The 12,842-nt window shown below is 31.8% G+C and overlaps 2 protein-coding genes and 1 long non-coding RNA gene across 11 annotated transcripts in view; 1 reads left to right on the top strand and 2 right to left on the bottom strand.

Moving 5' to 3' along the window:
• LOC104730515 lies at positions 207-2,547 on the bottom strand. Of its 7 annotated transcripts, none has more exons than XR_758438.2 (6): positions 2,372-2,547; positions 2,108-2,286; positions 1,922-2,001; positions 1,029-1,819; positions 864-935; positions 207-574 (listed from the first exon to the last, which is right to left on the bottom strand). It is a non-coding gene; the product is annotated as an uncharacterized LOC104730515 (long non-coding RNA). The 7 variants fall into 7 exon arrangements; XR_758439.2 differs by having other exon boundaries at positions 207-453; XR_002034728.1 differs by having other exon boundaries at positions 207-935; positions 1,922-1,983.
• Positions 4,824-5,880, bottom strand: LOC104730514 (early nodulin-like protein 2). The gene is made up of 2 exons (XM_010449690.2): positions 5,536-5,880; positions 4,824-5,458 (listed from the first exon to the last, which is right to left on the bottom strand). Exons 1-2 carry the CDS (start codon positions 5,720-5,722, stop codon positions 5,022-5,024), a joined length of 624 nt encoding a protein of 207 aa, XP_010447992.1. The 5' UTR covers positions 5,723-5,880; the 3' UTR covers positions 4,824-5,021.
• The window catches only part of LOC104733253 (DSC E3 ubiquitin ligase complex subunit 1-like), a 5,915-nt gene continuing 2,165 nt past the window's right edge, over positions 9,093-12,842 (top strand). The window contains exons 1-12 of one of the 3 annotated variants that reach the window (XM_019234063.1): positions 9,093-9,282; positions 9,420-9,658; positions 10,203-10,275; positions 10,403-10,530; positions 10,624-10,800; positions 10,918-10,984; positions 11,060-11,137; positions 11,243-11,400; positions 11,496-11,555; positions 11,650-11,743; positions 12,002-12,169; positions 12,588-12,825. In XM_019234063.1, coding sequence (XP_019089608.1) covers positions 9,518-9,658; positions 10,203-10,275; positions 10,403-10,530; positions 10,624-10,800; positions 10,918-10,984; positions 11,060-11,137; positions 11,243-11,400; positions 11,496-11,555; positions 11,650-11,743; positions 12,002-12,169; positions 12,588-12,825 — 1,382 coding nt within the window. In that variant the 5' untranslated portion in view covers positions 9,093-9,282; positions 9,420-9,517. Of the gene's footprint in view, positions 9,659-10,202; positions 10,276-10,402; positions 10,531-10,623; positions 10,801-10,917; positions 10,985-11,059; positions 11,138-11,242; positions 11,401-11,495; positions 11,556-11,649; positions 11,744-12,001; positions 12,170-12,587; positions 12,826-12,842 lie in introns of all 3 variants that reach the window. The other 2 variants (XM_019234062.1, XM_019234064.1) reach the window with 2 other exon arrangements.

The raw sequence follows: 12,842 nt of genomic DNA, 5'->3' as shown, positions 1-12,842 counted from the left end.
ATTAAATTTAAAAGACCGGGTTAACTTGCCTGTTCCATTAAAGGTTTTGTTTGTCTACATATTCTTATAATTCTCTCTGTTAAAGCTACTTCTTAGGTCGTCCAAACCGGTTTCTCAGGAAATTGTCGACAAAAGACACATGATCATAAATGATTTTCCCATATCAAAAAGTCTTGGTTTCACAAATTAATTCGAGTACAAAAACATTATAACAACATTAACCATATAGAATCCCACTTTCAACAAAATATGGATCAAAATTCAATTTTGATAACTGGATCACACAAAATATAAAATATCATTAATGATTTCCAAAATAATTTAACAGAGAGAATGAGTATAATGGAAAAAAACAAAAACGAAACTTGTCTTTTTGCTAGCAGCTTACAGCTCCACATATTCGACCATTGACATATTTCTTGTAAATTTCCCCAGTTCATAACCTGGAGAACCCTGCATTGTTGAAGTCTGCTAAGAAGATATAATGTAACAATTCTGTCGAGTTCCTCATTTAGTCATTTTGAAAAGCATTTATGGGACATAAAATTTCATCTGCAAACATGAATCATCAAGCCTGCAAAGAAAACCTGCATTTTCTCAAACCTGAACCTGCATCTTATAAAGCCAAATTAATTCACAAAAACCTACAATTTGTAACATAGACAAACGAAACCTGCAATCTATATAACTTAGACAAACCAAACATGCAACTTAGATAATCAAAATCTGCAAATTAATTAACCGAACCCTACAAAATAATTAACTAAAACCTGCAAACTTACACAACAAAAAGGTAAGAAACCAGAAATATTAACAATGGTTCAGGAAAAAGGTAACAAAAAGAATTTAATAGTAATACGTACCTCAAAGAAAATGGTGAGGAGTGGTGGTATGTGTATCCCGATTTCTTCTCCAACCCGGAGGACTCTGCATTGCTGAAGTTACAGAAGTAAATCAGTACCTTTCAAAGATTGAAGATAAGAGAAATATCACATCAAGATTTTGGGATTTGGTTAAAGAGTTCAAACCTTAAGAGGATGAGCTAGATGGACTGCAAATCGTTTCATGGAATTAGATGCACTCTCGAGAATTGTTGTCCCACTTGTGTCAAGTTCCTCATCATGTTTCCTAGCATTTCGTAAACGCATCTAAAGCAAATCAAATTTCAACTGTAAACGTGAATCATCAAGCCTGTAAACCAAACAAAATTATATTTCAAAATAAACCTACAACTTAGAAACAGAACCTGCAACTGATACAACCAAACTCTGCAAATTAATTTACCAAAACATGCAATATACAACTTAGACAAACCGAATCATCACCAATATCATAAGGATCTGTTTACTTATAAGTATCGGTTTTTCAAATCTAAAACCATTCAAGGATGTATAAATATACAGATAGTGAACCATCACCAATCCCTACTATTAAAAGAAAAATGTTTTATAAAACTAACCTTAGTGAATTAAGTTCAACGTGTACTAAGGTCAAGAAGAAGATTATACTTGAAACTAAGAAAACGGAGTAAAATATGGACTAATAATAGCTTGCATACAGATTCACCTAAATAAAACCATTGCATATGAAATCAGTCCAACGTGTGATAAAAAAAATCATTGCCCATGAATATGCAAAAACTGAAAAGAAAAAAAAACATGGCGAATTAAATGACATAGAAGAGGGAGAGATTTATAGAAGCGTAATTAGGCTTAGGCTGAGGATTGGACTCATGTTCGGAGTCGATATCTTCTTCTTCTTCTTCAAATTGATCACCGAATCATCTTCACCTCTCTTCTTATAAGTCACCTCTCTAATCCTAGAGACAAAAAGTCCCTTAAGTTAGGTTAAACCTCAACGTTTGTTCTATAAGTGGTAGAATATATATTTTATAAATTTGGCTTAAAGAAATGAAATTAACCTTTTCACATCCAGAGCTTGATAATATTGAAATGTTTCATATTCTAAGGAAATCCTCTGCACCTTCCATGGCCAAAAAAACTACATGTCATACATGTAAACATTTATGAAACTCTCTATTGCCTTAAGTAATTTAGTTCAGAATTAATCTTCTGCATAAACATAATCTTTAATAACGGTATATTACCTCTTGCGAGCATGAAACCATAAATTGACGGCGGCGACAGAGCAAGGCTTACTTGACCGGAGAGATGAATCACGCATGTTTCTGAGGTTGAGTTATTGCGAATTAATGAGACTGAGGTTATCATCTCAAAATCGTGATGATGATCAGACAAACACAAAATCATTATACAAATCAAGATTCTGAAACAAAATTCCAATTAAACTTGGAATTTACTCATAAAACATAGACTTAAAATGTAAATTTAGTTAAAAGAGAAACAAAAACCTTAGCCATGAAATCTTGCCGTCTTCTCTTCCTCTACATGACTACATCTCTTCGACTTTGTCGACAAAAAGAAAAAAAAAATCCATTTGGGAGAGACGGCGAGAGAGGAGAGGCTAAAGAAAAAAGTTTTGTGTAAGTGATTGACGGCGACAAAGAGTATAGAGAGAGAAACACCTTTTTAGGTTTTTTAAATCGACGGACACGATAAAAATGAATCAACGGTCACGATTAAATAAAAGGATCCAAATTCTTAAAACGGGTCGTTTAGGATCCGCGTGTTTATCCGTTTAGAGGGGTGTGAAATTTTGTCGTTACCCTTTAAAAAAATCGAATATTTGGTCATATCTCCAATGGCATACCCTTGTAATTTCTTACAAAACGAAGGTTTAGTCCATAAACTGTGTTTCAAAATAATAGTAGGGATTAATAACTAGAATATGATCCGTGCTAGAGTACGGGTTGAAATTTCTTCCTTTTGTTTGTTTGGTATCGTATATGTGATTATTTTATTTGTTCTAAAATGTTTTTTTAGATAGAACCCTATGCCATGAAATCATATCTTGAATATGACTTATGAAAATAACATCTATTTTGAAAGATATATTCTAATATATCTAGATTTTGTGGTATAACGCAGATTAAGTTACGTGATAAAAAAATAATTTTTGTTTGTTAATTTTGTTTAGTATTTAAAATTATATATTGTATTTTGATTGTTAATTCTATGACTTAACCTATAGTATAACGTACATTAATTTTAGGACCAAATATGTAATGTATGTTTGTCAAAATCATCATGACCGAGAAAGCTTACCAAAAAATATTATTCCAAACTTAAATTTAATTCAAAAATCATATTTTTAAAATTTTAACCCGTGCTATAGCAAGAAACCATATTTTTTGAAACTTTTTTCATATTATAGTGACATATTATTGACCTGCGCTATAACAAATTAGAGTGTTTTTAATTTTTAACTTTTTGATCTATCATATATTTATGATATTCTTAAAAATATCAAATTAAACTATTTTTAAAGATTCCAAATTAAATTATTTATAAAATTTATTATAGTATATAAAACTATACAATTCAACAAAAGAAATATAAGAAATGAACTTAAATATTCAAATTTCTACCGTTGGTCAGTTAAAATTTTCCGACAAAGTTAGGTAAGATTTTATTTTTAGTATAATCGGAAATCACTTGTAATCTGCGGAAAAGTGATTAATTTCTATTAATTTCTGGGATTTTTTTACCTAGATATGGTTAGTTGAATATTCTTTGGAAATTTTATTTTATTCTTTGGAATATCCTTTTTAATAGGATCCTAATCCTAAATCTATATAACCTATCAAATAATTAATCCATATAACCTATTAAATAATTAATCTTAGTTATAACCTATATTAATATTATATGGTCTACCAATTTGAAGTTGGTACTTCCGTTTTATTAAATAGGTTAGTTGAATATTCTTTGGAGATTTTATTTTATTCTTTGGAATATTCTTTTTCATAGGAACCTAATCCTAAATACCTATCAAATTATTAATCCATATAACCTATCAAATAATTAATTTTAGTTATAACCTATATTAATATTATATAGTCTACCAATTTAAAGTCGTGTACTTCCGTTTTATTAAATAGGAGATATTTTTGTAACTGCAATTTTTTAATATTTCTAAAGACATCCTGCTAGTATATGCAATGGAGGTGCTCTTAGTGATAGCAACATAATTATCTAAGTAAACGATTAGAAAAATGGTACTAGCTTGTGAACCGGTAACAATGTGTAATGACACTACAACCTCGTTTGTATGGATTAGCCTTTTTGCCCGGTCCACAACTATAATAGGAACGACCACGTCGTTGCACGGTACGTTATTCTTCTTCAACGCACCATAGCTAAATATATCTTGCGGCTCTACAGTTCAAATCCTGCCATTGTTCTCTTCTCTTCCCCACCGTCGATGCAAATCTCTCACCAGCACCGGAGCTGCAGCTGCCGGGATGATCACAGCGATAATTAATAGAGCTTTATCGAGATCGAGTAGAGAAAATGATTATTAAAAGGGTATTGGTTTCAAGTGGGTTATTATATGTCGTTTGCCCGGTTCTTACTCCATAACTTATTCAATGTTTTCTAGAGTTGATTGCTTAATTTTTTTGTTTGTAACTAAAAAGAGTTTGATCATATCTCAATCGGTCACTAAGAATAGCACTGAACTTGGTCGCTCACTGCTGGATTGATATGGCATGTAGCTCAATAAGCTCGCATAATTAAGCGGGCCGGGTACGGTAACAATTTCTTTTTTTTTAATTTCGTAATATACAAAACTATGTTTCAACGACAAGATTTAAGTATGTGGAGAAGTTTTGCATGAGCAGATACGTACGTATAGCTATAGCATGATCATAATTAAAACATAAAAGAAAAAAAATTCGCATCTAATTAAGTAATACAAAAGCTCTATTTAAATATTCTCTTAAGCAAGAACAAATTACGAGACAGGGGAAACACATTAAAAATGGTTACATATGCTTCAAACATACTAACAACAAAACATGCAGAATTGCAGGTAAATATGAAACTCAACTGTAGAGGGAACTCTCACAAATTTAATGACCAGCGACAATTTAAAAACCCCTAAAACATAGAACTTATCATAATCACAAAAACCACCAACCCCGGACCAAACATACCGGCCGAATTGTGAGCCAACGCTGGCCCTGGAGCCGGAACATGAGTGTGTGAATCAGATGATGGTTCCAGTCCTGGAGAAGGCCCCGGCGAGGACAAACCCTGATGGATTGTAGACAGTGAAGGTGACGGAGACGGGGAGGGAGAGGTATGACGAGGAGAGTGGCTGTGATGGACGGTGGACAAGACCTTGACGGCTAGTTTCTGGCCTTTGAGACAGTTTTGAGAGTTGCCACTGATGAAAAAGAAGGAACCTGAGTGGCTAAGTAGAAAGAGAGAGTCTCCGTCTGAGAGGGAAGTCAATGGATGAGTCGTGTTGCATGTGTTGTACTCTTGTTCACTCACCTCCAACACTGAATCTTTTCCCTTGGCGTACTTAAAATCTTTGTATAAATCAAAATTATTTTTCCATTAGTATTGACACATTGTCTATATGGAAGAGAAGAGGAGAAAGACTTACGAAGAGTGTCGTTGACTTGAAACCGGTTTCGGTGAGACCAAAGAGAATAATCCTCGGAAGGAGTAAGGACCCAACCATCCCTCCCACCAACATAGAACTTGTACCCATTTGACATCGTAAACCCCAAACCCATCAACATCACAATGATCAAGTAAAGATCAAAGTCGAACCTCCTGACCAAACCCATCTCTGATCCAAAACTCTTATCAACTCTCTCTTAATTAGAAGGTTATCTCTCTCTATAAATTGTTTGTGTTTATTTGCAACCTCAAGAAGAGAAGTGCTTATTTATGGTGAAAGTAAAGAAGATGTAGCCGTTAGCTCAAGCTTTTGGCAGTGTAGTGCATCAATTACCTAGAGAAATGCAAATTAATTAGAAGCGTTTCGATTTTTTTTTTCTCTCATCTCTTCTTTCTTTACACGTCTCGACATGCAATGGACTTAACGGCTATCTAACTTTAATTTTTCACGTTCTTTCTCACAAACAACCAATTTTTTCACTCAGATCTTTATAATTCTTTAGCCATCTATATTAAAAAACTGAAATCCTTTATTATTTATTATATTTATTATTCAAACTTACGTTACATATTGTTCTACTCTATATATAATTTTTTTATATATACACCCAATAATCTATATATACATTTATAAAATAAATCTTGAAGTTGGCACTTATTTACAAACATGCCATTAAAATTAAATAATTTGTTTAATAAACAAATTAATTTTACCTATATTCCATTTTTTAAATAGAAACCAAATATTTTAAAAGGTAACAAACATAATTGCAAATTTATACATATTTTATTTCCTTATTTTAGAAGGAGGTGAATGAAGAGGTTCACCCCTTGTATTACCTAAATATTGTTCTTTACTTGATAAAAATTTGAAAAATTGATTTGATAAAATTACTTTTAACCTCACATACTATAATTTACTTTCACGGGTTTCGTATGATTAGTTTTTGCAAATTAAAAATATTTAAACATGTTGTGTGATCCACCTATCATGGCGGATTTGGACTATAGAACCAACACTAAAACTATTAGTTTATTTCATATACTATAGATTTATAGTCATAGTTTAAAAAATTAACTTATAAATTATTTAGTGTATGAACTACAAAATATTACACATACTACAACACATTCTTAATATTCCGAAAAAAGTTTGTATACACATAAAAATATACACTAACATACCATATAGGTATATACCTCAGTTTAATTATTGAAAATGAAACTAAGTATTTTAAAATTTTATATTCTATCTAATAACAAATTTCATGTAATTAGGTTCTAAACTGTATAAAACGTAAGAAGGAGAAAAAATATTCTAAACAAAATTATAAATTAATTAGATAAAAGTTAATTAATTAGGAATTTGAAAACTAAATAAATTAAAAATTATTATTTAAAATACAAGAATTTATAATTTAGTCACGCGATGTACCGCGAGTGAAAACCTAGTACAATATTAATAAAGTTTTAGTGGGCTTTTTTCAAATAGATTGGGTTTAATATTGTAAGAAAGGCTTTACACATTTCAAATAGATTGGGTCTACTATTGAAGCCCAATTAGTAGTAGAAGAATCATTATAATCCCCTATATCCCCTGTATATAATATAGGGAAGCACTTTGTTAAAAATGTTGATGTATCGTCGCCAGAGCGATTTGAAAAATTAATTGCAGTTACGCATCTCAAGATAAACATATTTACAAAAACAAGACTTTTGATTTATTAAATGTGTCATTAAAATATATAAGAAAATATTTTTTTCATTATTATTTACATAAATATGTCATTAGAATATATAGGATAATGTTTTTATATTAGTTTAAAAAAATGAACGACTTAATCGACTATTAAGACCATAAAATATAGGTAATCATTTAATTATCATTTTCATAACATATTTAATTATAAGTTAATTACATTCACAAACTATTAAAAACTTATTCATTATTTGAAATTTTTGAAATGCAAAACTTATTCTCCAATTTTAAAAAATCTGATGACTATTCAAGTATATTTTAAAAATTAATTATCACAATAATCTTAAAAATAAATAGCATTTCATAAACAATTTTAAATTTATTCACCAATTTAAATTTTTGAAAAAAATATGTGTCCTATTTAAAAATTCCAATGACTATTCAAATATATTTAATTTTTTATCAAAAATAACTATCGCAATAATCATAATAATAAGATATTGAATTTTTAATAATTTAATAATAAATGGTGATTTAGCGATCTTAACATGATACTGAATTTTTTGAAACCCCTAGACATTCATTTTTTCCTATAAATTTTCACCACTACTACACTTTATTATTATTATTATTATTTACCATTTGGAGAAAAAAATATTATTTACAATTTTAATATATTTTCTCATGGTATTTTTAAACTTAGGATTAGTTTAAATTGATTATTCTAAAAATATTGTCTTATCTATTTATTGGCATATCAATGTAGATAATAATGTGAAATAAAGAATATATTAATTTGATTTTTTAAAACACAAAAAAACAGATTAGCATTACTAATAACATTTTATCAAAACTTTTTCCACTATGTTTAAAATTTTTCCATATTTCACGGGTAAAACATATTTTACACAAAATAATTAAATGCAAATTAAATAAAACAAAAATATGAGCAAACCTATTATTATGACTAGGACTTTAGTTCCTAAATAATAATTCACTTGTTTATATTAACAGAGAAGCATTCTTGAAAAATGCTGATGTGTCATCGTCAGAGAGCTCGAACCACATTTTAGCAAATAACCATCATTAATTATACTAATTACATCTATGCCATTATAGATTTAAATCAATTAAAACTATGTGTAGCCATTTAATTTGAATCTATATTATTGTTCTTTAAGAAACAACAAATTATTTTCTTAAGTTGATAATTACACATATTTTATTAAATAAAGTCTATACAAATTTCTCTACCACGTTAAAATTCATAGTTTTCACGGGTGAAATATATTTTTACACAAAATAATAGCAAATTTGAATAAAATAAAATAAAAATTAGTTATATATTTTGTTTTACACACACGATTTTTAGATCTTAAATAATAATTTTATTTGATCGATTTATCCGCACGTACTATGTGCGGGTTGTTAGCTAGTCCTCTATTATTAGATTAGTAGTGTGCATAATATCATTTCTCCTAATTAGAGAAATTGGTAATTTTTACACACTTTCTCATATCTAACTTTAAAGCTGAACTAGTTGGACAATATTACAAGAATTTTACTTTCTATAATGGGAATTAGGAATCTTAGCAAGGGGTCAAGGATCTAATTAATAAAAATGTTCCTAAAGTGATCATAATTAATATTTTCTACTTATGTTTTAATCCAAGGAAAAACGTAAATTTTGGTATTCTAGTCTTCTTTTGTATGTTTTGGGAAACAAGATGTTTCAAGGCGTAAAGGAAGAAGACCTGAGAATATGAAACTTCAACTAACATCTTTTATCTATTAAAATTAAAAACATTGAACCTTCGTTTTTAACAGAACCAAAAAAAACTTAAATAAAGTAAAAAACTCAAAAATAAATCAGAGAAAAAAAAAAAAGAAGGTTTCGACTTGTTCAACAAACGAGAGTTATTGAGAGAGAGTACGTTGATTGAGAAGCTTCAACGACCGCAGAAACAAAATTTCTAATTTCAATTTGGAGTTTTTTTTTTTAATAATTGTTATTACAAATCTCTCAAGGTTGTTGTTGTTTGTTGTTTATCTGTAAACATCTTTGTATCTGCTTGTCTGATACAGCGCACCAATCCTTTTGTTTTGACTTCATCTCTCTTCTCTGTGTTTGCTTCTGTGACCTAAAAATGGGTTATTTTCTTCAGTGATGTGGTTTTTGGAGCAAGACTCGTATCAGTTCTGATCCAGTCGTATCTTTTGATTTTGGGTGGTTAAGTCATAAAAGAAAGGATTTTTGAGTGATATGAAGAAGAAGCTGGAGGTTTTGGGATTAGGGTTCGAGTGTCAGGTTCTCTTCTGTTTATTGATTTGGTTGACGGCGATTTCTCAACAAGCGGATGGATTGAGACCCATTAGGGAGAAAACTCGATCATGGAGCGACGAGGTTTGTGTTTTTTTTTTTTCATTGATGATTTCTCAAAATTCATTGACTTGTTTGTGCTCATGATTTGCTGAATGATTGGTCCTAATTGATGAATCAAACAGTATGATCTAAGTTTGAGATTATCTTCTTTGTTTTTTTTTTCTAGCAAAATTGAGCTGATCAGAGTAAAATGATATTAGGACATTGATCATACTGTTTGATTGAGTAAGCTGGAAATAATTTATGTTATCTAATCTTAGCTTGATTTAGCCCATTAGTATCCAAGTTTTGTTCGGCTGGTGAATCTTTCGAATTTCGATAGTGTGGTGAGATGAGACCCATAAGGCCATAATGGTGCCTTAGCCTCTTAGGTAGAAGCTGGTTAGTTGTTACAGAAGTAGAATCATTGGTAGTGGGGAATCTAGGATGACATTTTCAGTTTTGGGTTTTGTATTGCTAGTGGTTTTAGCAGACTGTGCAAAGTGAACAAGATACCAGTACTTCAGAGTAAATGAGGCAATGTTTGGGTAGTGGTCTTATTTGAGAGGTTTTCATGAACTTGCAGTGGCTCTTTGGTAGAAAACAAGAAGCTGAAGTAGGACCGTTTTCCGCGTGGAATATAACAGGAACATATAGAGGTTTGTTGCATGTCCTTCTTCATTTTTTACCACTTCAGGATTGTCTACTGTGTTGTGGGTATATGTCTACTGCTTTATGTTTTAGACTCCGTATGGAATATAAAGGTCTATTGTGGGTATTTTTCAGGAACTTGGAAGTTTCTGAATTCCGTAAATAGCTCTTCAAAGTTTCAAGACTTTCAAAAAGAAAATGGTAATTCTGTGGTTGAGTTAGTGGCAGTTCCAACAAAGATAACTGGTGTGCATTATGTTCAGGTGAACAGTTCAGCTTCTAAAGTCTGTATTTTGGGATCTCCCTTGACCGTGTAGCATGCAATATTTGAGGTTCTAACAAAGTTCATGGAACAGGGTGTTGTTGTTTTCCATGACGTATTTGACAATGAACAAAATGTGGGTGGTGCCCAAATAAATCTCGAAGGTGTATATATATGGCCTTTTAGACAACTCCGCCTTGTGGCTAATAGCGGCAAGGAGAGTGACTCAGGGCAAGAAGACAATAATCTTCTCTCAAATCCCTATCATTTGGTAATGCATAAGACTCTAGTTCGACCCAGTTATGATAGTGCTTTTCTTGTGATGGCTGGTTTGATGTGTTTAAATGTTCCAAGAGCTTACTAGTGTCGACTTTCTGCTGTTGGACAGCTAGGAATTTTCTCTTCTCAAGTGTTTCAAGAATCTCCAAGAGACAGATTACTGAGACGCAAAATTTGTAAGCAGTATCCTATTTTTTTCCTGTGTGGTTTACTTTTCCGCGACTCTGATCTTCAATTCTCTTGTACTTCAGCTCCAGTAAATGAAATGGAGAAGCACTGTAATATCGAAATAGCAGCTCAAGTATCCCGTGTGGCTTCTAGTGAAAATAGTATGCATTCTTTCTAACTATAGACATCGAGTTGATTCTGGCGTATTCTTTGTCTCCTTAGTCACATTTAGTCTTATGTTGAGGAGCTTTTCCATAATTTGGTAGATGGAGACAAAAATTATTATCACATGGAAGGATTGATGGAAAGTCCTGGGGTAGGCGATGACGGAGATTGTTTCTCGCCTTTGTTACTGAATGCAACTTCTGTAAACGTCGAAGTCTACTATAACAAGGCTGTGAACTATACACTGATGGTTACTTTTGTATCCTTTACTTAAATAGTCGTCCACCCTTTCATAAGATAATGCTGAGAGCTTGTGCAATTTTAGCGTGTTCCTTAACTTTCTATTGCATTTAGGTCTCTTTCCTCCAGGTTCTTTTGTTAATCCGACAGATGGAGCACGGTAACACACAATCTGTAAGATACTGATGTAAACCAGATGTTCTATTATTGTTATTCTTGTACAGAATGAATTAAAAAACTAACTTCTGGAAGTTCTTGTGTATTCAAGGGTGCTGCCAAGGTATCTATTGTGATGATTGGGCAACAAGCGATCATGGATGCTTATTTGTGCCTTTTACATCTCACGGCCGGTATATTAGTCGGTATGTCTATCTTTATAACTGTACTCATGCGTTGAAGGATGCCATGTTTTTAAAATCTCATATATGACTTCATTTTTCATGTAACATGTTTTTGATAGCTTTTTTTCTTTACTGTGTATTTCCCCTGCAATTTGATAATAGTCTTTGTTGCTAATGCATCTGTTTGATAAATTACACATTCATTGTTTTGGAATTTCTATTGCTGTCTGACTGGCTCGTATGCTAGTTGACATTGTGATATATGTTTTTCTCATGCAGAATCTCTGTTTAATGCATTTGCAACCGCTGCGTTCTTCAAATTCGTAGTCTTTTCGATTTTTGAGATGAGATATCTTTTGGCGATATGGAAAGCAACCCGTCCTTCCAACAGCGGAGAGGGTTGGGAAACAATGAGGCGAGAACTGTCCTTTCTGTACAGCCGTTTCTGTGAGTACTTCCTTATTTGGTCTTTGTTATCAATTCAAGCTTCAAACTCTTGTCTTCCTCCACTTTTATGATATGAGTCATATGACTGCTTGATTCTCTTCTCCTCTTTCTTTCAAACATCTAACACAGAAAAATATAATCTCCCGATAAGAAAATTGCATTTTAGGAAACTCTATTTTAACCTTGGTAGGGAAAAAATGGTATTACTTGTCTCCTCAAAATTTCCTAATTATACCTGCTTGGTTACACTCACTTGCCAATGTAAGTTAACTTGAATCTAATGACTATTATCTGCACTGAATCTTGTGCACTAAACTTCCTCACCATTTATGTGACTTTTGTTTTCATTTAGCTGAAATCTTTGACGCAATTGAGATGTTAACGCTGATGTTTCATCATTATCACTATATTATAACAGATGGGATTCTTCTTGGAGGCATTTTGATAATGTACCAGTTCCACAACTACATGCAGCCGATTCTTCTTCTCATGTACTCATTTTGGATACCACAGATAGTTGCCAATGTCGTCCGGGATTCAAGAAAGCCTCTGCACCCTTATTACATCTTGGGTATGACAGCTACACGGTTAGCTATACCGTTATATGTTTTTGGATGCCCACACAACTTCATGCGTGTAGAGCCCAACAAGTTCTGGTGCGTATGCTTGTGCA

Source organism: Camelina sativa, chromosome 12 (genome assembly GCF_000633955.1).
Source record: "Camelina sativa cultivar DH55 chromosome 12, Cs, whole genome shotgun sequence".
In the NCBI taxonomy this organism is placed as follows: Eukaryota; Viridiplantae; Streptophyta; class Magnoliopsida; order Brassicales; family Brassicaceae; genus Camelina; species Camelina sativa.
This window is presented reverse-complemented; position numbering and strand designations above follow the sequence as displayed.